This window comes from Archocentrus centrarchus, chromosome 14 (assembly GCF_007364275.1).
Source record: "Archocentrus centrarchus isolate MPI-CPG fArcCen1 chromosome 14, fArcCen1, whole genome shotgun sequence".
NCBI lineage: Eukaryota > Metazoa > Chordata > Actinopteri > Cichliformes > Cichlidae > Archocentrus > Archocentrus centrarchus.
In genome coordinates this window covers 30,876,223-30,900,250 of record NC_044359.1, presented here as the reverse complement: position 1 = coordinate 30,900,250, position 24,028 = coordinate 30,876,223, and the positions used below count along the sequence as shown (strand labels likewise).

Below are 24,028 nucleotides of genomic sequence, written 5' to 3'. Positions count from 1 at the left end.
CACTTCACCCGGTTAAAAAGCTTCCTAAGCACATTTGAAAGGTCAGCCAGTCAACCACATCCCTGTCTGTCTGATTTCAGTCATCTGATCAGGAAGAAATCTCATCTCACTTTACAATAACCTTTCATTAGCTGATGCTGATGCCCTCCATCTATATTGGCCGGGTCTCCTCAGCATAGCTGCTTCTCGGTGGTGCTCTTATCTTATTTGCCTGTGAAAAGAAGGATAAAGACCAGCCTGACCTGCTGGACACATCCAGCACTCAGCATGGATAATAACAATAAGTGAAAGTTTGCAATGATCACAAGACAGTTACAAGACAGCTCATTACAGAGAACTGAAGGATGGTGCACCACCCGCCAAACTTTCTTACTTCTAGAGGAGATTTAAAAGTTTTTAAATGTACTTCTGTTAATGTTTTAGATACTGAGGAAACACTGGTGTTAAATGATGTTTGAGTAACATGAACTATTGTCATCTTGATGTTATGATGCAGCCATTAAATGAATGTATAGAGAGGTGAAGCAATAAATTACAACATCTATTAAAGTGTGATATAGTGATCTTAATAATAATAATAATCTTTATTCATATGGTGTTTAAAAGTGTTATGCTTTGATTAAAATCTGTGATATTTCTACATCACACGCTTTGATATTTTGTCTTCACTTGTTTCTTGTGTTTCCGTTTTAGATTCATGTTCAGATTTTTTGTGGTATTTTTGAGTTTCTGTTCCTGTTTGGATTTCGTGGGTCTAGACTTCTCAGTATTTCCTTGTCTTTTTTCCCACTGTCTTGTCTGAGGCATTTTTCTTTTCAGTGTTGATCACTTACTAACGACTGATTTAAACTTCTTCTTATTTGTAGAGCTTACTGTGTAACCCATGTACAGTGGCTTGCAAAAGTAAATAAATATAAACATATTTCACTGGAATTTAATGTGAAAGACCAACACAAAGTGGTATACAATTGTGAAGTGGAAAGAAAATTATACATAATTCAAAACATTTTTTACAAATACATACACAGTAGTATATATCCCCTGTAAGCCACTGTTTGCACACTTATTTTACATTATTTTTTCAAATGATCCTGTGAAATTTTTTAAACATATTCATATTTACATATTCATCTTATTTGCATTTTTTATTTTATTAAATGTATTCGTCTTCATCTTGGAGACTGATTTTTTCAGAAGCTCTTAGAGGCAACACTGGAAGGCACCGCCCACTTCCCCTCTGAGTGAGCAAAAAACAAAACAAAAAAACCCTTGTTCAGCTGTTATCTCAGATAAATTGCTGCAGCTCTCAAGAACATGCTATCTTTACTGTTGCAGAGCTCATCAGTGGTTCATCATAATGCCTGCTTGTAGACAACTTCTGGGTTTGGTCTTGGCCACCGTCGGCTTTCTGGGGAGCATCATAACCTGTGTTTTCCCTGCATGGAAAGTCACAGAATTCATTGGTATCGACATCATTACTGCTCAGACGTTCTGGGAGGGCCTTTGGATGAACTGTGTGACCCAGACTACAGGCCAGATGCAGTGTAAAGTCTACGATTCTCTGCTGTACATTCCTCACGACCTGCAGGCTGCCAGAGCGCTCACTGTCATCTCCATTGTCTTCGGGTTCTTGGGAATGCTGCTTGGTACTGTTGGAGGCAAATGCACCAACTGTGTGCGGAATGAAAGGCAAAAGAGCAAAGTGACTCTAGCTTCTGGAATCATCTTCATCACTGGAGGCATCTTTGTGCTCATACCAGTCTGCTGGGTTGCCAACACAATCATTAGTGATTTTAAGAATCCTATCCTAACCAGTGTTCAGAAGAGGGAGCTGGGCATGTCGCTCTACATCGGCTGGGCTTCTGCAGGACTGCTCTTGCTGGGAGGAGGCCTCCTCTGCTCCTCCTGTCCCCTCAAGGATGAGACTGAATGTGAGGTTAAGTACTCCAAGGCTCACTCCAAGGCCTCTGTTTCCAAGGCCTAGCTATACAGCAGTGTACGTGTCTGCTTCATGAACGTTTCACCTACTGTTTGTGCCTTACATGAGCAGAATAACAATATGTTAAAAATGATTAAAATAATTAAAAAGTGCAAAGTTTAAACTTTTCTTTTTGTCTTCAAAACAACTGTACACTACATGTGCAGTATTTTGAATCTCAATATTTTACACTTATTTCAACAGTTATATTTGTTTTTCTTTTATATTGTTGTTTATTACACCAAGACAGATTTTTTTCTGTCTTAAAATATGTATATTTTAACTTGCATACAATCTAGCTGTTAAGTCTAGGCCTGATCTTTGACTTTTTTTTTTAATAGTTTCTTCAAAATATGTTTCATTTTCTTTTCCTGTTTCTGGGACTGTGTCCCAATAAAGTTTTAGATCAAAGTTGGATGTATATTCATGAGAACGTGAGATCCTGTCCTGTGCTTTTAATTCAGCTGTATGCAAAACATGCTGTATTTGTTGCTTTTATCATTGTTCAGCACTTACTGTATAAACTAGGAGTGAATCCAAACAAGCTCCGACCATTCTAATAACATGATGCCACAAGTCTGTCTGCCAGTTCTACAATAAAAAATGTAATTGTGTATTTACGAGCATGTGAAATCATGTATTTCTGTGTTTCTTCTTCTCAGAGATGAAACTGAATCTGAATGCTTACAATTTATTGCTCTCTGTTTAAGAGACATTAAAATGTTATTGTTGTAAATACTGCCAAATGTTGCACTAAGTTAGATTAGAAGCGACTTTTTCAAAATATTAAATATTGTGTTGCACTTTTTAAAATGTGCGCAACGCTAGACTTGACACAATCAGTGTGTCATTTCCTGCACACCAAATCATTAACATTAATACCAAGATGAGTCAATTTCACTTAAGATAAGTTGAGACTAGATATTTGTTGGCCTTTTTGGATAGTGAACAGTGAAGGCAGACAGGAAAGCAGGGAGAGAGATTTAGGGGATGACGCGCAGATAATGACCACGCAAGCCCGGGCCGCCTGCACCACTCAGCAAATTGCTTAACTTGGTTAGTTATTCTGATTGTATTTTCTCCCAAAGTTATGAATAATTAAAGAGTTTACACTGAAACTATGAATGTCACAGAGCAGGTTTTTTCCACCATGTATTTGCTAACGAGTCTCAGTTTGCATCATTAGTATCATTCAAGCAAACAATGGATGTCTTCATAAATATATTTAAACATTTATATTTAAACTTTGCATGATATGGTAATACAAATTTATTATTTATAGTACCAGTGTCCAAACATCTGACTTGTACTGTAACAGGTATTGTAAACACATGCAGCTGACCAGATTGTGTCATAGTTTTACACCAGTTTGCTGAACTGAAAGGCAGACATGACAACTGCTGTAATTTTAAGTGAGTTTATTTTACAGTGAGCAAATGGATTAGCAGTGTGAGAGCTGGAATATGAAGCGGCTGGCAATCAGGGTGCCATAAACCGAGGAAGTGGAGGACTCACTGGCGGAGACAGAAAGAAAATTACACAGGGAGCCAGCAAAACAGGGTTTAGGTAGCAACCACTGAGTCAGAAATAAACACAAGGATACTCAGATGGGTCGGTGGACACACACACAGAAATCCACCCATTCACAGAGGAAGCGTACGAGAGCAGTCTGTGCAGAAAGCAAAGGTACTTCCAAACAAAAACAGTTCCAAGAAGTTACGATGGAGCCAGAACAAAATACCTGCTGCTGATGCAACAATCTGGCTGCGACTGGTGACTCTTCACAGTCTTAAATAATTCACATGGAACAGGTGAGCATGCCTCTAACACACACACACACACACACACACACACACACACACACACACACACACACACACACACACACACACACATACGTACTTTGGCCACCTTAGGGGTCACCTGACACAACACCCCACCTTTGGGGATGCACCTATTTCTACATGGTTTAGAGAGAAACTGACAACTTTACCCCATGTAAATGAATGTGACAATTACAAAAATCACACTAGTTTTTTGATTAGAGCTTGTTTTGTCCAGTCTGATTTTTCACCCTGAGATTGGGGACATATGATATTTAAGCAACCTTAGGGGACTTGGGTCATACACAAATCTGACACAACTCATCTTTGGGGTCTTGTGCTTTGCAATTCAGAGAATCAATACCTTGAGCTTGGTCTTACCTCCCCAAAGAGGAATTATTTGAACTGCAGGGGACAAATATACCTGATATCATTTTAACTGAACTAACTGAATATATACAAAACGTGATGACAGTTTAATCTATTGTGACAGCCCAATGGCCCTTCTTTAAGACATGCATGGGTTTTTTTTTTTTTTGTTTTGTTTTGTTTGTTTTTTATAGCTTACCCCCACATCCTGCCATGTGAAGACCAGTGGGATTCCATGGATTTGGCACTTCGAGTTCAGCCCCTGTATTGCTTGTCTTATGGGCCATACAAAAATACCAGTATAGGAGTTGAAAGAACTGTCCTTTACAGCATATTTCAGCCTGACATGTGGCATACTTATCCTCCTCACTCAGTAATTCCACAGGTAGTTTAACCTCATGTCAGGAACCCAGCCGGGAGAAACTGCCAGGACGAGGATTCCCTGAAGTGGAAAACCCTAAAACTAACCCTGGTGTAGTAAGTCAGACCAGCTGGCTAAACCTGGTGGATCTGGATGGCTGGCTGTTTGTTGTTGGAATTTTAGCACAAGTTGTTTGGAAGTGCTGGGCACACATTCTCGTTTTGAGCCTGCTTTGACTGGGAAACACAGATTGGAGGTTCTTTTTTGGGTCGCTTTGTTTGAACTGACTGAATTAGATTGTTTTTAATTCTGTATTTAAGGTTGTTAAGTCCTTATGTTACTTACATGCTTTGTCAGGTTTGTAAAATCTTACATCAGTAGGGAGACCTGGGTGGCACCTTACTTTAAAGCAAACCGTTGCACTATGACAAGTAAATGTTACACCCAAAAAGAAGGTGACATACATGCAGATACACTGAGAATAAGGTTTGAGGAGAATGATCTTTGTTGCAGCCTCACTTGTCTTTTATTGACAAAAAGGCAAAACAAACTACAAAATAAACTGAGAAAAAGACAAAAGAAGCCTGTAAGCCAAAACAATTTGAACATGTGTGATGTAATAACTTACATAAACTTTGTTTTAAACATCAAGAAATCATTGTGATGCTTAACTGAACTTAGTTTAGAACATTAATACTATGAACATGGGAGACAGCAGAGATAGCAAAGTCCTTACTTAGAGGCTTGTCTGTCTTTTTAGGGTAGTGATCCTGTTTCTGACATAGTTTTTGACATCCGCCCATGTTCGATCCTTTAATGCCAGTGTTTCCGTTTGTAAAAACCCATGCAGTCGCTCTTGCCTAGAACCATGAATGTTCTGATGAACTTCATCAGGTGTTTCTCAACCGCATTCACTTCTCCTACGTCCATTTGTGTCTGGGCTTTTCTACTCATTCTGTAAAGAAGAAAATAAATGCAGCTTTATATAATAAATCTGTAACACATGCAGATAAAGCCATTATCAATAAACACAGAATTACAGATGTAACCATAAAATTGGCCAATAAAAATGGGATCTATTGTATTGGAATATCATGGTATTGACAGTAATCTCAAAGAAACGTTATTTCAGGGAGAAAGAGGAACATTTATCCAGAGAAAGTATTTTGCGGGTGATTGCCAAAGTGTGGATGAACTGTATGTCACCCTGAGATGACAGCTGTAGGGCCAGATTTACTTTGAGCATGTGCTTACAGTCATAGCATTAGTGCAGCTTTGTGGACACAGGGCAGATAAAGAGGAAAACAACATAAAGCATCAAGTGACCCACTATATAAATGGTAAATGGACTAGTTCTTATATAGCGCTTTTCTACTCTGAGCACTCAAAGCGCTTATACAACACGTTTTACATTTACCCATTCACACCCATTCGTACAAGCACTTCCCTATGTAACTAAGCTAAGGGCTTTTATTTTTTAATTGTCTAACATTCACACACATTCATACTCCAACGCTTGCGAGAGCAACTTATACTTTCAATTCCTGGCTGCAATTCCTTTTCCTGGCTGCCCGGAGCAGCCAGATTTTGAACCACCAACCTTCAACCTAGGTGACCTGCTCTACTTCCCGAGCCTCAGCCACACACAACCAATTAGTGCACAATGGACAAAAACAGGCGCTGTATTAGAATTCAGTCCAGCACAAAAACTCATTTTATCAGTTCAACAGATTGACCCTCTAACCAAAGGTGATCACCGCCAATTAACCTGTTACCTGCTCTTAATTGCAGTGAACAGCTGGTTAACACTGATCATATCACGGCTTAGATGTCAGAGCAAGCGTAATTTGAATTATGGTAATTACACGAATGTTTCTCCAATCTGAAACATCCAAACGTTTTCTGAAAGCTGAGAAATTGTGCTTCACCCAACATAGGCTTATTAAAGTAATTGTTGCTGAAAGTCTGTGAACGGCAAGACACTATACTGTTTTTGTACCAAGCACAAATACTAATACATAAAGTGGTCCATACAACTGGGGACACTCAACACTGGACACACACACACACAAAGTCCATGATCTAAAATGGGGACGTTTGTGTGATTGGACCACTTTGTCATCCATATTTAGAAGTCTATAATATCAGATCATGTCAGGATATTGCTTCGTGGGCACGAGAAACCCACTGGGTTACAACATGCACTCATACATCCACTGATCAGGTGGTGACCTCAGCATAAACCAAAGGACAAAACAAAATGATCAACTATGATCCATAAGTTACAATTAACAGCATTCAACTTGAACACTGAAGAATTCATACATTCAGAAGCAGGCCAAGGACTGTGCTGCTAGAACAGGTAATAATTGTACTAGTTTTGTATCCTGAGGCGTTTGCCACATGGATGATTTCTGTAGTTCAGATGTCTGAATCTCTGCTATGAATATGAATAAGAGGACAATGACTGCCCTGTACTGAGAATGTGTTTTGTTGGCATCTGACCGAAGTATACATAAGTACATAAACTGTTTGTCTTTGTAGTTGCAATGTCACGTACCTTATTTGCAGTGGTACCAAGTGTGAGACAGGAAGTAGTGACTGGTCGGTGGCGCTTGAGACATCAGCCATGTCATGTCCACATTTGAAGCAGAAACCTGCAGTTCAACAAAGGGATAACATGAAGACACACTCCTACCAAAAACCAGTAAAGACGCACACATGATTAAAGTCTCATCGATCGGTTCTGTAAAGGATGCTCTGTGACTAGTGAGTGAAGGTAGCCTAAAATGACAGCATACTGTAAGCTCCAAACATCAAAAGAAAGATGCACTATAATGTGAACACTATACTGTTTTTGTACCAAGCATAAATGACAGCTGACATGCTCCTGTTAGGGGCTCGACACATGGGGAGTGACGTCGCTCGATCTCCATTCATTACCTCCACCAAGGAGGTTATGTTTTCGGTCGCGTTGGTTTGTTTGTCTGTCTGTTTGTCAGCAGGATTACTCCAAAAGTTATGAATGGATTTCGCTGAAATTTTGTGGAGTGGTTGGAAATGACAAGAGGAAGAAGTGATTAAATTTTGGCGGTGATCCGGATCACGATCTGGATCCAGGAATTTTTTTAAAGATTCTTCACTATTGCAGGATACAGGCAGAGCCTTCCCCTTTAAGAATGTAGCCTTATGGGAAATGTATTTCAAGGCACAGGTTGTATGTTGTAGGCTGAGAGACACCGCCCACTTTTCTCTGCTCCGTGTATGTGTGTGTATGCGGGCTAGCGCGGTAGACAAGCACGAGGGAAAAAGTGTGTTCGGTGGCGGTGGAAAAAGGAATAAAAGTTCTGTTGCTAAAATCCTTCGACTTGCTGCATTTCTCCGCCTTGCTGAAGCTGACCCACATGGATGAGCAAGATAGTTACCAGCCACGAGCCAAGCGAAGTAGAAACCAGAGGTCTCCCTACTACGGTTGGGAGCCGCGATCTGGTCGAGGTAACACACTATTGCGGCATAGGGGGTTATTGTTGTCTGGGAAAGATGAAAGATTATTTCACAGTATTCAGATACACGTATTGCAGCGTCAGTGACCCTATGGTCTTGGCGGAGGTTTGTGCTCTCTGAGTGCTTCTAGTTTCCTATGGAACTTGTGTGATGAGGCGGCAATCGCTTGGCACAATTTCCATAGGAAATGAATGGAGTGGGAGCGACGTCACTCCCCGTGTGTCGAGCCCCTTAGAGTTAAACATGCTGAAACACTAATCCATAAAGCGGTCCATACAACCGGGGAAACTCGACACACACATACAAAGTTGATGATCCAAAATGGGGACTTCTGTGTGACTGAACTGCTTTATCAAAAATGAATAATCCTGTCCATACAACCGGGGACACTCGACACACACACACACAAAGTCCATGATCCAAAATGGGGACGTCTGTGTGACTGAACTGCTTTATCAAAAATGAATAATCCTGTCCATACAACCGGGGACACTCGACACACACACACACAAAGTCCATGATCCAAAATGGGGACGTCTGTGTGACTGAACTGCTTTATCAAAAATGAATAATCCTGTCCATACAACCGGGGACACTCGACACACACACACAAAGTCCATGATCCAAAATGGGGATGTCTGTGTGACTGAACTGCTTTATCAAAAATGAATAATCCTGTCCATACAACCGGGGACACTCGACACACACACACACAAAGTCCATGATCCAAAATGGGGACGTTTGTGTGATTGGACCTCGTTGCCATCCATATTTAAAAGTCTATAATATCAGATCATGTCAGGATATTGCTACGTGGGCACGAGAAACCCACTGGGTTACAACATGCACTCATACATCCACTGATCAGGTGGTGACCTCAGCATAAACCAAAGGACAAAACAAAATGATCAACTATGATCCATAAGTTACAATTAACAGCATTCAACTTGAACACTGAAGAATTCATACATTCAGAAGCAGGCCAAGGACTGTGCTGCTAGAACAGGTAATAATTGTACTAGTTTTGTATCCTGAGGCGTTTGCCACATGGATGATTTCTGTAGTTCAGATGTCTGAATCTCTGCTATGAATATGAATAAGAGGACAATGACTGCCCTGTACTAAGAATGTGTTTTGTTGGCATCTGACCGAAGTATATATAAGTACATAAACTGTTTGTCTTTGTAGTTGCAATGTCACGTACCTTATTTGCAGTGGAGGGCAGTGGTATCAAGTGTGAGACAGAAAGTAGTGACTGGTCGGTGGCGTTTGAGACATCAGCCATGTCATGTCCACATTTGAAGCAGAAACCTGCAGTTCAACAAAGGGATAACATGAAGACACACTCCTACCAAAAACCAGTAAAGACGTACACATGATTAAAGTCTCATCGATCAGTTCTGTAAAAGATGCTCTGTGACTAGTGAGTGAAGGTAGCCTAAAATGACAGCATACTGCAGGGGTCTTCAACTCCAGGCCTCGAGAGCCGGTGTCCTGCAGGTTTTAGATGTGTCTCTGCTTCAACACATCTGAGTCAAATATAGAAGTCATTAGCAGGACTCTGGAGAACTTGACTGCATACTGAGGAGGTAATTCAGCCATTTGATTCAGGTGTGTTGGATCAGGGACACATCTAAAACCTGCAGGACACCAGCTCTCGAGGCCTGGAGTTGAAGACCCCTGGCATACTGTAAGCTCCAAACATCAAAAGAAAGATGCACTATAATGTGAACACTATACTGTTTTTGTACCAAGCATAAATGACAGCTGACATGCTCCTGTTAGGGGCTCGACACACGGGGAGTGACGTCGCTCACTCCCCGTGTGTCGAGCCCCTTAGAGTTAAACATGCTCAAACACTAAGCCATAAAGCAGTCCATACAACGGGACACTCGACACACACACACACACAAAGCCCATGATCCAAAATCGGGATGTTTACATGATTGGGCCGCTCTATCAAAAATGAATAATCCTGTCCATACAACGGGACACTCGACACACACACACACAAAGTCCATGATCCAAAATGGGGACGTTTGTGTGACTGAACTGCTTTATCAAAAATGAATAATCCTGTCCATACAACCGGGGACACTCGACACACACACACAAAGTCCATGATCCAAAATGGGGACGTTTGTGTGACTGAACCTCTTTGCCATCCATATTCAGAAGTCTATAATATCAGATCATGTCAGGATATTGCTACGTGGGCACGAGAAACCCACTGGGTTACAACGTGCACTCATACATTCACTGTTCAGGCGGTGACCTCAGCATAAACTAAGGGACAAAACAAAATGATCAACTATGATCCATAAGTTACAATTAACAGCATTCAACTTGAACACTGAAGAATTCATACATTCAGAAGCAGGCCAAGAACTGTGCTGCTAGAAGAGGTAATAATTGTACTAGTTTTGTATCCTGAGGCGTTTGCCACATGGATGATTTCTGTAGTTCAGATGTCTGAATTTCTGCTATGAATATGAATAAGAGGACAATAACTACGCTGTACTGAGAATGTATTTTGTTGGCATCTGACCAAAGTATATGTAAGTACATAAACTGTTTGTCTTTGTAGTTGCAATGTCACGTACCTTATTTGCAGTGGAGGGCAGTGGTATCAAGTGCGAGGCAGGAAGTAGTGACTGGTCGGTGGCGCCTGAGACATCAGCAATGTCATGTCCACATTTGAAGCAGAAACCTGCAGTTCAACAAAGGGATAGCATGAAGACACACTCCTACCAAAAACCAGTAAAGACGTACACATGATTAAAGTCTCATCGATCGGTTCTGTAAAGGATGCTCTGTGACTACGTGAGTGAAGGTACCCTAAAATGACAGCATACTGTAAGCTCCAAACATCAAAAGAAAGATGCACTATAATGTGAACACTATACTGTTTTTGTACCAAGCATAAATGACAGCTGACACGTTCTTGTTAGGGGCTCGACACACGGGGAGTGACGTCGCTCGCTCTCCATTCATTTACTATGGAACTTGTGCCAAGCAATTGTCGCCTCATCACACAAGTTCCATAGGAAATGAATGGAGCGGGCGCGATGTCACTCCCTGTGTGTCAAGCCCCTTAGTGTTTCCAAGATGGTGCAATCAGGGTCTTGTGTGGCGCTGAGCACCTGTGGAGCAAATACTGGTAGGGATATTTCCCTTCTAATCATGCCCCGTGATTGGTAGGGACATAACAGACGTCATTTGATGTTTCACGGGAGGTGCAGGTCAGGTTACAGTGTAGATTTCCCGCTTGATAATTAATGGTAATTAACACAATGCTCAAGCATAAGTGCTGGCATTGTTGCCAGCCACTTACGTAACGTTTTAAGGCCGCAAAGACAGTTGCACAATAAATCAGGGCTAATATGGAAAGTGACTAAATCATTTTAATAATAATCGGGGGTTTTTGTCGATTATAATGTGTTTGTGATCGTTTGGAGTCAATATTGCTATTAAAATCAAATTTCACATTTCCTTGAATGTGGCCTGCTAACACCCCTGGGTGTACACTATGGCTGCTGGTGTCGCTAGGTTCACGTTTCTCAGAGTCACCAACAACAAGAGTTTGTTCCTCGGTGGGTGTGTTGCCAAGTGTAGAAAACGGATAGAGAATGGGTTAGTCACCCAGCCAGCCTGCTTTCCCAGCTGCTCAGGATCTGCTGGGGAAGCTAACAGTGTTTAAGCTACCTTGGTCTTCACCGACTACAGGGGCCTCACTAGCTACCGAATTTTTCAGAGTGCTGAGCTGAGTCTCCAATTTACTGAGCCTGGCCTTCGAAGCTACATGTATTACAAGTATCTTTTCTTGTAAAGGAGGCCGTGGAGTAACTAAACATCTGACACAGAGCAGGAAAGTGCAGGAGGGACGGGAGAAGAAGCTATGCTGCTAGTGACTTGGCTAAGAGCTAAGCTAAGCTCACTTCCCAAAAACCACACTGAGTGAAAATGTGAATATAATTAACAGGTAATTCAGCAAAGAATATCAGGTAAAAATTATTTATAACTCGTTAAATTTAATTGAACAAAATCAAAATGACTTCAATAATTATTTCAAACACAATTACCTGTCATTGTTCAGCTGTAGTCCGTGTTGTAGTGCTGTGGTGTGTCCCGATCTTCTGGATCAAACCACGTATGGGAGGAGGGGGGTGGATGGCATGATGTCTATATTTTTTTTTAAATATTTGTATAAGATTCATTGACTTTAAATATTATGAATTAATAATGCATATTAAAACACATTATGCTAAAAAAGAAAAAAAAGAAAGTAGGACATTTAAAAAAAAAAAATGCATTCATGGTGGAGCTTGTCTTTTCCTTGATGGAACCAATCACAAGCTCCAGTCTTGGAGTTGCCTGCTAAGTTTCTCCCAGGCCTGAAGCCAGTCTATTAGGATTACCGAAGAGGATTCAGCAGCACACTTCTGACGTTGCTGTTTTTTGGATTAATTTTTATGAAGCCTTGAAGTTTTTCTGCAAATAAACGCCTACACAGAAAGGATTATGATATTAATTTGAAGCAGAAACAGAACTTTAAAGGGATTTTCAGCACCAGCATTGTTCAAGACATGACATCATCAAACAGTAAGTTGTTAATATGCAAGATATGTGTTAGCTTATGTTATGTAGAAGTGCTGCTCTATTGACTGTTTATATGGAGTGGACATTATGTACTTTAATTCTACATGATGTCTATTTTTTTTTTTTTTAACATAAATCTTGCCACATATTTAATAACTGGGTGCTATGCCAGTCTAATGAAATCATTTTTATCAAAATCAGTCATTGAACAGTTGGCATACTGCGCATTTGTGACATTGAGCTTTTAAGGGTCATGACTGCTGTTTGTGGTCTTGACGTGTGCCATGTCAGTATCTCAGAAAATTAGAATATTAACACCAATACAAAAAAGGATTTTTAGAAATGTTGGCCAACTGAAATGTATGAACATGAAAAGTATGAGCATGTACAACATGCAACACTTAGTTGGGGCTCCTTTTGTCTGGATTACTGCAGCAATGCGGCCTGGCATGGAGTCGATCAGTCTGTGGCACTGCTCAGGTGTTATGAGAGCCCAGGTTGCTCTGATAGTGGCCTTCAGCTCTTCTGAATTGTTGGGTCTGGCGTATCACATCTTCCTCTTCACAATTGCCCATAGATGGGGTTAAGCGAATGGGGTTAAGTTTAGGCAAGTTTACTGGCCAATTAAGAGCAGGGATACCATGGTCCTTAAAGCAGGTACTGGTAGCTTTGGCACTGTGTGCAGGTGCCAAGTCCTGTTGGAAAATGAAATCTGCATCTCCATAAAGTTGGTCAGCAGCAGGAAGCACGAAGTGCTCTAAAACTTCCTGGTAGACGGCTGCATTGACCTTTGACCTCAGAAAACACAGTGGACCAACAGCAGCAGATGACATGGCACCCCAAACCATCACTGACTGTGGAAACTTTACACTGGACCACAAACAACATGGATTCTGTGCCTCTCTTCTCTTCCTCCAGACTCTGGGACCTTGATTTCCAAAGGAAATGCAACATTGACTTTGATCAGAGAACATAACTTTGGAGCACTCAGCAGCAGTCCAGTCCTTTTTGTCTTTAGCCCAGGCGAGAGGCTTCTGACGCCGTCTCTTGTTCAAGAGTGGCTTGACACGAGGACTGCGACAGCTGAAACCCATGTCTGCATACGTCTGTGTGTGGTGGTTCTTGAAGCACTGACTCCAGCTGCAGTCCACTCTTTGTGAATCTCCCCCTCATTTTTGAATGGGTTTGTTCCACAATCCTCTCCAGGGTGCGGTTATCACTGTTGCTTATACACTTTTTTTCTTCCACATTTTTTCCTTCCCTTCGTTTCTCTATTAATGTGCTTGTACACAGAGCTTTGTGAACAGCCAGCCTCTTTAGCAATGACCTTTTGTGTCTTGCCCTCCTTGTGCAAAGTGTCAAAGGTCATCTTTTGGACAACTGTCAAGTCAGCAGTCTTCCCCATGATTGTGTAGCTTACAGAATTAGACTGAGAGACCATTTAAAGGCCTTTGCAGGTGTTTTGAGTTAATTAGCTGTTTGGAGTATGGCACCAGGTGTTTTCAATATTGAACTTTTTCATAATATTGAATACTGAATTTGTTTTTTGTTTTTTTATTAATTGTCAGTTATAATAATCAAAATTAAAAGAAACAAACATTTGAAAAATATCCGTCTGTGAAATGAATGAATATAACATACAAATTTTACTTTTTGAATGGAACTACTGAAATAAATCAACTTTTTCATGATATTTTAATTTTATGATCACCACCTGTATATCAGTAGCTTCACTTTGACACTCCAGGGTTCTAGCTAGCAGTTGATCACCTAGCAGTGCACAATGCTGATGCTGTCCTGCGCTGGGCTGGGCTGAGAATTTCTCCAGTTAGATATCAGGATTATTCTATTCCTGCAATTAGCAGGAATAGTTAATAATTAATAGTTAATTTAAAATGTAATTATTGTAAACTTACCTTGAGATCTGAACTTGCTGAGCTCCAGGCAGCTTGGAATTCAGGATTTTTAAATGTCACTCAAATTAGAGTTTTTACTCAGAAACTCTTAGGGGAAAAATTTTTCTTTGTCTTTAATGAGTTTTCTGACATGTTACGGGTGCCTGCCGTTTAGTTTCTCTCTCTCTCTCTCTCTCTCTCCCTCCCGCAGGGGCGTCTCCTCCTAATCAGGGCTGCAGGATAAAGGGAGGCAATGTAGGAGGTGGCAGGAGAGAGGAGTGTGGTGGCGAAGCAGTCTGCGGAGTTGGTGGTTTGAGCAGCTGTAGAGTCGTGTGTCTGTGGGTTGACTGCAGACGTACTCCGGGGTTCTGGAGGTGTTAGGGTGGTTGCTTTGGCGGCCAGGGGCCAGTGTGCTCCACACGTTCCTGTTTTTTTTCTGGTCCCCTAACAAGTTTGTGGCGTCTCCCGTTTGGAGATTGTTTTGTGTTTTTCCCTTGTAGGTTTCTCATCTCCCGTTTGGAGATTGTTTTGAGTTGTAGTGGTTTTCAGTTTATTTCGCTTAAATAAACTTTATTTATTCGGGGGAGGCCCCCACCCATAAAAATAAACACCACATAGGCAGGTAAACACCGTCCCTAGGCTCTGGAGAGGGCATCGGCCACCACATTGTCACACCCTTTCTTGTGTTTTACAAGAGGGCCCACCTCATCAACCGCTGGTTATGGTTGTACATGCGGGATAAAAAAACCAACGGGTTGTGGTCGGTATGCACTACGACAGGTTGTGGGGTGGAACCAACATACACCTCGAATTGTTGTAATGCTAACAGCAGGGCAAGAGTTTCCTTCTCGATGGTAGAATACCTGGCTTGGTGTTTATTAAACTTCCGCGAAAAGTAGCAAACAGGATGACTAATCCCATGCTCATCATCCTGCAGCAGCACAGCACCGACACCCACGTCACTAGCATCCACCTCGAGTTCAAAGGGCTTGGCGAAATCAGGGGCGGCTAAGTCAGGTGAGTTAGATAAAAGAGTTTTAACGCTCTCAAAGGCGTGCTGGCAGCTGTCATCCCACAGGAATGATCGCTTCGGGCTGCACAGGCGGGTGAGCGGAGCAACCACCTGTGAGAAGTTTCTACAGAAGCCTCTGTAGTAACTAGCCATGCCTAAAAACCTCCGCAACTCGCGCGTAGTGTTCGGCACTGGGAATGCGAGAATGGCAACCACTTTACCGTCCAGGGGGCGCACTTGTCCCCGCCCGACCACCTTGCCTAGGTAGGTTATGGTGGCTTTGCCAAACTCACACTTTGTGAAGTTGAGTGTTAGAGAAGCATCTGTTAAGCGCTGGAATACTCTTTCGAGGATTGAACGTGTGGAGCACACTGGCCCCTGGCCGCCAAAGCAACCATTCTAACACCTCCAGAACCCCGGAGGACGTCTGCAGTCAACCCACAGACACACGACTCTACAGCTGCTCAAACCACCAACTCCGCAGACTGCTTCGCCACCACACTCCTCTCTCCCCGTGCCGCCTCCTACATTGCCTCCCTTTATCCTGCAGCCCTGATTAGGAGGAGACACCCCTGCGGGAGGGAGAGAGAGAGAGAGAGACAAACAAAACGGCAGGCAGCCGTAGCAGGCATCACATAGCACACTTGGTACAAATCTACATAGTAAACAATCTATTAAAAAAAATCTAGTATGTATGCCTCTTTGTATTTTTTACTTTTTTTAACATATCCTGTGATTAGGAAGCTGGTAAAGCTGACTACTTTCTTGTACCTTTCATTTGAAAATGAAGGATTTTGGACATATTTGTAGACAACACTAACACTGATTATTTTGTATTTGGCAATTATAAAATTTTTAATGGTATGCTCTTTTTTTTATATACAAGCCCTCTATTTTTTTGTTTAAATAACCTAAAAAAAAAAAAAAACCCTCAAACAAATCTTGGAATATAGAAATTGAACCCTAATTTTCAATACTGTTACTATAAAATACAATATTCAATATATATAACAAATTAATAAAGTAAATTTTAATAGCCAGCAAATAATAAAGAACGCTATGCTCAATTTGTATGTTAACCCTAGCTAAATGCTAACTTAGCTAAATGCTAACTTTGTTGCTTGTGATGAAATTCCTAATAAATGAAAGTAGTCTACTGGCATTCAGTTGAACACACAAACTAAAGTTACTAATTGATACACATCTATTATATATTAGATTGCATTTTGCCTGACTGACAGCCTTTAAAGCAACAGATTTGTTATATTTAACAAAAAAAGAGGAGGTACACATTTTTGACAGAAAAATTATAGTCATATTGGGGACATGTTCTATATGTATGTTAACCCTAGCTGAATGCTAACTTAGCTAAATGCTAACTTAGCTAAATGCTAATGTTATTGTTTGTGATACAGTTCCTAAGAAATAAAAGTAGTCCGCTAGTTTTCGATTGTACACTCAAAGTTACAAATAAATTCAAATCTATTATATATTAGATTGTATTTTCCTTGACTGACAACTTTTAAAACTACAGGTTTGTTATATTTTACCAAAGGAGGAGGTACACATTTTTGTCAGAAAATTTATAGTCAAATCGGGGACATGAATTATGTAGTTCCATACACTTCCACAAGGGGCACTGTGTCAGATTATACACAAATTGAGTGGGGGGGTAGTGAGGGGTGGGGGGGTGTACACACTTTTACACAAACAATCTGAAAAAAGTCACTTTTTGGGACAATGGAGATTTTAAGAGCGAAATGCATGTTGGAGCTTGTAGAATACGATTATAATGGAATCAGATTGGGGACGGTGATTTTTGTCCCCAATTGGAAAGCCGTCCCCAATCAACTGGTGTGTATTCTGAAAAATGTCCCCTATTTTAGTCTAAGTCAACACACACACACACACACACACACACACACACACACACACACACACACACACACACACACCAGAATAAACGGTAAGGATGAACCTATAGTTGCAGCCCATCCTAAATACATACTCCACCAAAGACCAAATGACTACCAGGTGTGCAGGAGCAGAACCAGCCCATCCAGAAGGTGGGGAGGAGACCCAGCCAACCCATGCCTCCACCTGAAAGAAAAACACACACAATAAACACAGTTTATACACCTTAGTGTTTGAAACTACAAGTTTCAACTTAATTAACTTTCACCTTAATTAGCTGGTCAGACTAAATACAATTGAGTGAGTTAAGTAAGGATAATAAAATATGTTTATGTTGGTATTAATTAACACAGTTCTGACACGTCAATAAATGAAGCTTATTGCCGAGGTCAGTAACGTAGAGCTGTTATCTCTCGTCTGCCTACTTTCTGGGTGTTTGTCCAGTAGTCTGTTCTTTACATCACTTCAATTTTCCCACGCTGTCAAACTCCATACTATCAAATCAGCCTCCATTCTTTGTCCTTTAAATCTATCATCTCATCTAACCCTGTGACCAATGAACTAAACTAAACCAATAAGCGCGTCAGCTTCTTCGCCTACCGGCCTGGCATCGGGGTGGATGACGCCATCATCTACCTCCTGCACCGAGCTCTGACCCACCTGGAGAAGCCTGGAAGCACTGTGAGGATCATGTTCTTTGATTTCTCCAGTGCTTTTAACACCATCCAGCCAGGACTTCTGAGAGACAAGCTGGAACTGTCAGGAGTGGACCACCACATCTCCGAGTGGATACTGGACTACCTCACTGACCGCCCACAGTACGTGAGGACACAGGGCTGTGTCTCTGACAGGCTGGTCTGCAGTACGGGGGCCCCACAGGGAACTGTGCTGGCACCGTTCCTCTTCACCCTCTACACTGCAGACTTCTCCATCAACTCCCCCCGCTGCCATCTGCAGAAGTTCTCTGACGACTCTGCCATAGTTGGCCTCATCACAGGTGAGGATGACTCAGAGTACAGACAGTGGACTCAGGACTTTGTGGACTGGTGCCAGCGGAACCACCTCCTGATCAACGCCGCTAAAACCAAGGAGCTGGTGGTGGATTTCCGCAGGCGCAGACCCACCACACGGACACCGGTGAACATCCAGGGAGTGGACATTGAGATAGTGGACTCTTATAAGTACCTGGGTGTTCACCTAAACAATAAACTGGACTGGACTCATAACACTGATGCGCTCTACAGGAAGGGTCAGAGCAGACTCTACCTGCTGAGAAGGCTGAGGTCTTTTGGAGTGCAGGGGACACTCCTGAAGACCTTCTATGACTCTGTGGTGGCATCAGCCATCTTCTATGCAGCAGTATGTTGGAGCAGCAGCTTGTCTACAGCTGAGAGGAAGAGGATAGACAAGCTCATCAGGAAAGCCAGCTCTGTCCTAGGATGTCCTCTCGACTCAGTGCAGGTGGTGGGAGACAGAAGGACTCTGACCAAAATAACATCACTGATGGACAAGGTCTCCCATCCCATGCATGAAACTGTTGCTGAGCTGGAGAGCTCCTTCAGTGACAGACTGCTGCATCCTAAATGCACAAAGGAGCGTTACCGCAGATCCTTCCTCCCAGCAGCTGTAAGACTTTATAATCATCACTGCTCGCAACAAAAACCACAATAACCTACACAATGTAGGATAATATATAATATACTGTAAATAGTCCGGCCTGTTAAGGTTCAACACACAGGCACATCATGTACATTGTATATAGTGTTATTATTAGTAGTATTAAGGTTAATATTGTTTGTTGATTTTATATATATTCTTTTCTTAATAGTGTGAATTATTATATCTTTATTTATATTTATAATAACTGCGGCTGCTGTTACACCCAAATTTCCCCTCTGTGGGACAATAAAGGCTGTTTCTTCTTCTTCTTCTTCTTCTTCTTGTCCTTTAAATCTATCATCTCATCTAACCCTGTGACCAATGAACTAAACTAAACCAATAAGCGCGTCAGCTTCTTCTCTATAAAACCACATAAAAACACTTCCTGCTCAGCTCTTTTCTCACAGACAAATCATTGCAGCTCGCAAGAACACACCATCTTTCCCCTTTGACGAGCTCAACACAGCTTCATCATGACCGATTGTGGAAGAGAGCTTATAGGTTTGGTCCATCAATGGCTATCCAGGGAACATCCTCACCTGTGTTCTTCCCACGTGGAAAGTCACAGCTCAGGTCACCTGGGAGGGGTTTGTGGAAGTGCTGTGTGAGCAAGAGGACAGGCCAGATGCTGTGCAAATTACATGATTCTCATCTGGCCTTACCTTAAGACCTGCAGGCTGCCAGGGTGCTCACAACCATTGCTATCATTGTTGGGGCCTTTGGGATCCTGTTTGGTGTTGTGGGAGTAACTGCAAGAACGTTGTGTCAGATAGGGGGAAAAAGAGCAAAGCATCTGGAGACATTTTCATCATTGAGCTCATACCTGTTTCCTGGCTCACCAACAACATGATCAGTGAATTCTGCAGTCCTCTTCAACTCATCTCTCAGAAGAGGGAACACGGAGCCTCCATTTTCATTGTCTGTGGGGCTGCTGATCGTGGGAGGAGGCTTCCTCTGCAGCTCCTGTCCCCGAAGGGCTGAGACTGACTATGAGGTTAATTAGTCAAACCATTGCTCTGTGTTTATGTAAACTAAGGCTTACATTTAGACATCTGACAGTCTGTTGTAGACAAGACAAAAATTTGATGACATTTTCAATTTTTCTCTTGAAAGAATGAGTAGCATTACATGTGTAGCCCGGATGGAAAAATGGGTTATGTAAATATAATGTTTTCTTACAAAGTTGCTGAATGTAACAGAGCTAACACTCTTAGTTCGTATTTTCTGAGTGGTCAGTGAAGGTGGTCTGTGCATGTCTACCTGTTGTATTTGGCTGGGTGTGATGAGAGAGGAAGGAGAGGAGAAGAGAGAGAAACGGAGAACGGACGCAGCAGTGTTGGCTCGGAGCGCGCTAGCACACGATAAACTAACAGAAGAGAACTGACTAGTAAATACTATCCAGTGACTGTTAGTAGGAGGCGTTGGGAAACCGCCTGCCCGACAGCTGTGCAGCCGCAGACGACGGTGATTCAGAGCGAGGCATCAGCATCGGCGGCTAGCAGCTAACGGCTAGCAGCTAACGGCTAGCAGGAGCTCGTCGTGGTGACGAGCGCCATCTTCTTTGCCCTGTCGGTGGCGAGTGGTGAGCGGAAACAGACTGCAGACGAGAACTGGTTGACTGTCGTCCGGAGGGGACGAGAGGGTGAGCTGGTTCGCAACGCGGAACTGTAAGTCAGACGTTTCTGGTGCAGCTATCGGGGAGTGAAGAGGAGTTTCGCCACTGTGCTGCAGCACACAACAATCAGGCCTGCAACGTTTGTGTGAATGCGAGCGTGTGTGTGGGGCCCATGTATGAGTACTGTTAAGTGACTGTGTATATTTGAATGACGGAGTAGTCAGAATTAACCCTTATAAGCCTAATCCATTCGGACTGATTGGGAAAAGCTAAGGTTGAGTTCAATATTTTTACTGGTATTATAAGAATACAAGTGTTTTAGTGTTTCATTTGTGTCTTACATTTTGCATTTAAAAGTGTGGTTTTCTATCTTGTGTTCACGTTCAGTAAATGTTCAGTTTTGGAGTTAAAGAGTCATCTGAGTCAGTGTTATTTTAAATAGTGTGTGATTTAAGTTTCTTAATAGTCATCACATCATTGTCCACAAGTGAACCTTCGTGGTATCCACTTTGCATCGGACCCACACCCCACCTAGTTTGGTCAATCCTGGGGTTCCCGGTCAGAACACAATATAAAGCGGTGGGGTGCTACATAAAATGGAGGCACCGCTGGGATAAATGCTAATATTAGTCTACCCTTGTTACTGGCTCAGACAACTCTTTAAGTACAGATAATCTGAAATGAAAATAAGTTATAGGTAAACTCAGAGGAAACCAGTAAGCAGACTCTGTGTAATAGAAGGGAAATTGGTACACCAGAGGGATGGCACAGTTACGGCATTGGTGTAAAGGAGAGGGCATTAACCCTACCCATGCCATTCTGCTCAAAGATGTTCCCGAAGACACTGAGATTGAAGGCATAGAAGGAACTCTGCAATCCATTAAAGTTCTTGGATGTGTTAAAGTCAGAGGACGCATGTACGATCCTCAGAGTCAATGTTTGACTGTACTGTGTGAATGCAGAGAGAAAGTAAATCCCAAAGCTATTCCCTTAGACATCCTGCCGGAAGGTAGTAATGCACCATGGAGAATTGTTGGATATTCAGAGAAGGAGGAAGGGTCAGCTGACCAAGTGCTTGCAGAGGACTTGCAGGTGCCACCAACAGAGTTAGGCCCTGTTCCACCACTTCAGGCCTCTACTCCGGAAGCTATCATCAGAGCTGTGGGAGACCTTCTGCAAAGCACAGCCAAGCCGGTAAGTGATAACAGCAACTACAGGAGGCTACGAACCTTCTCAGGGATTGTCCCTACTCCCCCAGGAGAGGAGCCATTGGAGAACTGGATATTGCAAGCTCGTTTGATGATAGAGGAATATGATCGGCCTGACAAAGAAAAGAAAATGAGAATAATGGAAAGTGTAAAAGGTCCTGCTCTGGAAATATTGCAGGCCGTCCGCTTTAATAACCCAGAGGCCACACCCCAAGGGTACGTGGATGTGATTGAGAACACATTTGACACACCAGAGACAGGAGAAGAACTGTACTTCTCATTCAGAATGCTATGCCAGCATCCCGGTGAAAAAACTTCTGAGTTTCTGCGAAGGATGGAAAGATCCCTGAACAAAGTAGTGAAAAAAAGGAGGTCTGTCCCCGACTTCCATAGACAAAGCCCGCCTTGATCAACTCATTAAAGGAGCCACAAGGTCTGACATGATGTTATTAAGTTTGCGTTGGAGGGAGCGAAGAGATAATCCACCTACTTTCTTGCAGCTGCTGAATGAGGTGCGCATTGAAGAAGAGTATGAAGCCTCCCGCCGTAGACTTAACCCCACAAAAGATGTGCATGTCAAAAGTGCTACTGTACCCACAGGGGCATATGTCCAGGATCTTAGAGCTGAGCTCCAAGACCTCAAAACCCAAGTCAGTGGGCTCACGGCTGCGTCAGGGGCTCCAGGTGTCCTTTCCCTTGAGTTTCCACCCACGGATGAGGCAGAGCCCAACAGCTTGGAAGAGAACAACAACATTCAAGCTTTAAAGAAAGAAGTGGTGAAACTAAGAAAGCAGATCTCAGTTATGTCTGTTAAACCCAGCAAAGAGCCCGTAGTATCACCACTCCGTAACCAGACTTCTCCTGTGCGCATGCATCAAAGAGCTACGGCACTCAGAGATCCCAGTGACTTTTTCTGTTATCGCTGTGGCGAAGATGGGCACATTTCCACCAAATGTAAATCCCCAGAGAACTACCCAAAAGTGATACAGAAACTCCTTCATGCCCAACGGAAACTGAAAGCAAGCCAGAAAGCTCCTGGTAGTGCAAAAGAACAAACTACCACAAATGTAGGGGTCAACCGGAGCGCTGTGAGTGTACATACAGCTGGTGTCCCAGAAGGACTTGTAGGGCCACCCTCCACTGCCTGTGTGAAGGTGGATGGCATAACCTGCACTGCCCTATTAGACAGCGGGTCTCAGGTAACGATAGTTTTCGACAGTTGGTATTCAAGGTACTTGCCTCATGTGCCTCTCCAACCTGTCACGGGTTTAGATATTTGGGGCCTAAGTGAGGCAGAGACCAGCTACCCCTACCGAGGCTACATCCAAATTGAGTTGGAGTTGCCTGGAAAGACCCAAGGGAACGTGGAGGCTGTCCCAGTTCTTGCTTTAGTGTGCCCAGATCCTCGTTGCTCAGATACCATACCTGTTCTAGTTGGCACCAATGTTCACAAAATTAGACCTCTGTCTTCAAGTCAGAAAGAGGGGAGCCCAAAAACTGTTCGCACCACCAAGGTGAACGTTTCGCAGTCTCAGCCCTTACCTACCATTAAGTCCGAGTTGCATACAGATGATGACTTTCCTGTAGCCGAAGTAAAGTGGACGGGTCCTGGACCACTGGTTATTCCGGCTGGGAAAAACCATATAGCCATCTGTAAAGTCAGAGAAACACACACGATCGGAGACAGTATCCTGATCACAGAACGTGCACCTTCACATGCTCTTCCCCCAAGTGTGTTAGTGCAGCCAACGGTGTTGTTCTCCAAGACCCTTGACAAAGACAAGTTCTTGGTTCTTATGCGCAATGAGTCCCTCAAAGCCACTGCCATTCCAATGGGTACTGTGGTTGCACACTTGCATGTGGTGGATATAGTGACTGACATCCCTGGCACACCCACAAGAGCTTCATCTCAGCTGGACCCATCACTGTTCGACTTTGGGGATTCCCCTGTACCAGCTGAATGGAAAGAGAGGCTGAAACAGAAACTTGCAGAGAGAAGTAATGTGTTTTCAACCGACGAGTGGGACGTTGGATTGGCTAAAGGAGTGCACCATCATATACGACTAAATGACGACACCCCCTTCAGAGAAC

The 24,028-nt window shown here is 42.7% G+C and overlaps 2 protein-coding genes and 1 pseudogene across 2 annotated transcripts; all 3 read left to right on the top strand.

The window, feature by feature from the left end:
* The first annotated feature begins 1,309 nt into the window (after window positions 1–1,309).
* On the top strand, window positions 1,310–2,087 carry LOC115792266 (claudin-4-like). The gene has a single exon (XM_030746735.1). The coding sequence runs from the start codon at window positions 1,358–1,360 to the stop codon at window positions 1,982–1,984; it is 627 nt and encodes a 208-aa protein (XP_030602595.1). The 5' UTR covers window positions 1,310–1,357; the 3' UTR covers window positions 1,985–2,087.
* A 17,500-nt stretch (window positions 2,088–19,587) lies between these two features.
* LOC115791490 (claudin-4-like) lies at window positions 19,588–20,117 on the top strand (annotated as a pseudogene).
* A 1,374-nt stretch (window positions 20,118–21,491) lies between these two features.
* Window positions 21,492–22,346, top strand: LOC115791489 (paraneoplastic antigen Ma1 homolog). The gene has a single exon (XM_030745572.1). It carries the CDS (start codon window positions 21,492–21,494, stop codon window positions 22,344–22,346), a length of 855 nt encoding a protein of 284 aa, XP_030601432.1.
* The last annotated feature ends 1,682 nt before the right edge of the window (window positions 22,347–24,028 follow it).

Bases quoted from the DNA above. Each gene is read 5' to 3' on its own strand.
- LOC115792266 (XM_030746735.1), top strand. From the start codon at position 1,358: ATGCCTGCTTGTAGACAACTTCTGGGTTTGGTCTTGGCCACCGTCGGC.
- LOC115791489 (XM_030745572.1), top strand. From the start codon at position 21,492: ATGGCACAGTTACGGCATTGGTGTAAAGGAGAGGGCATTAACCCTACC.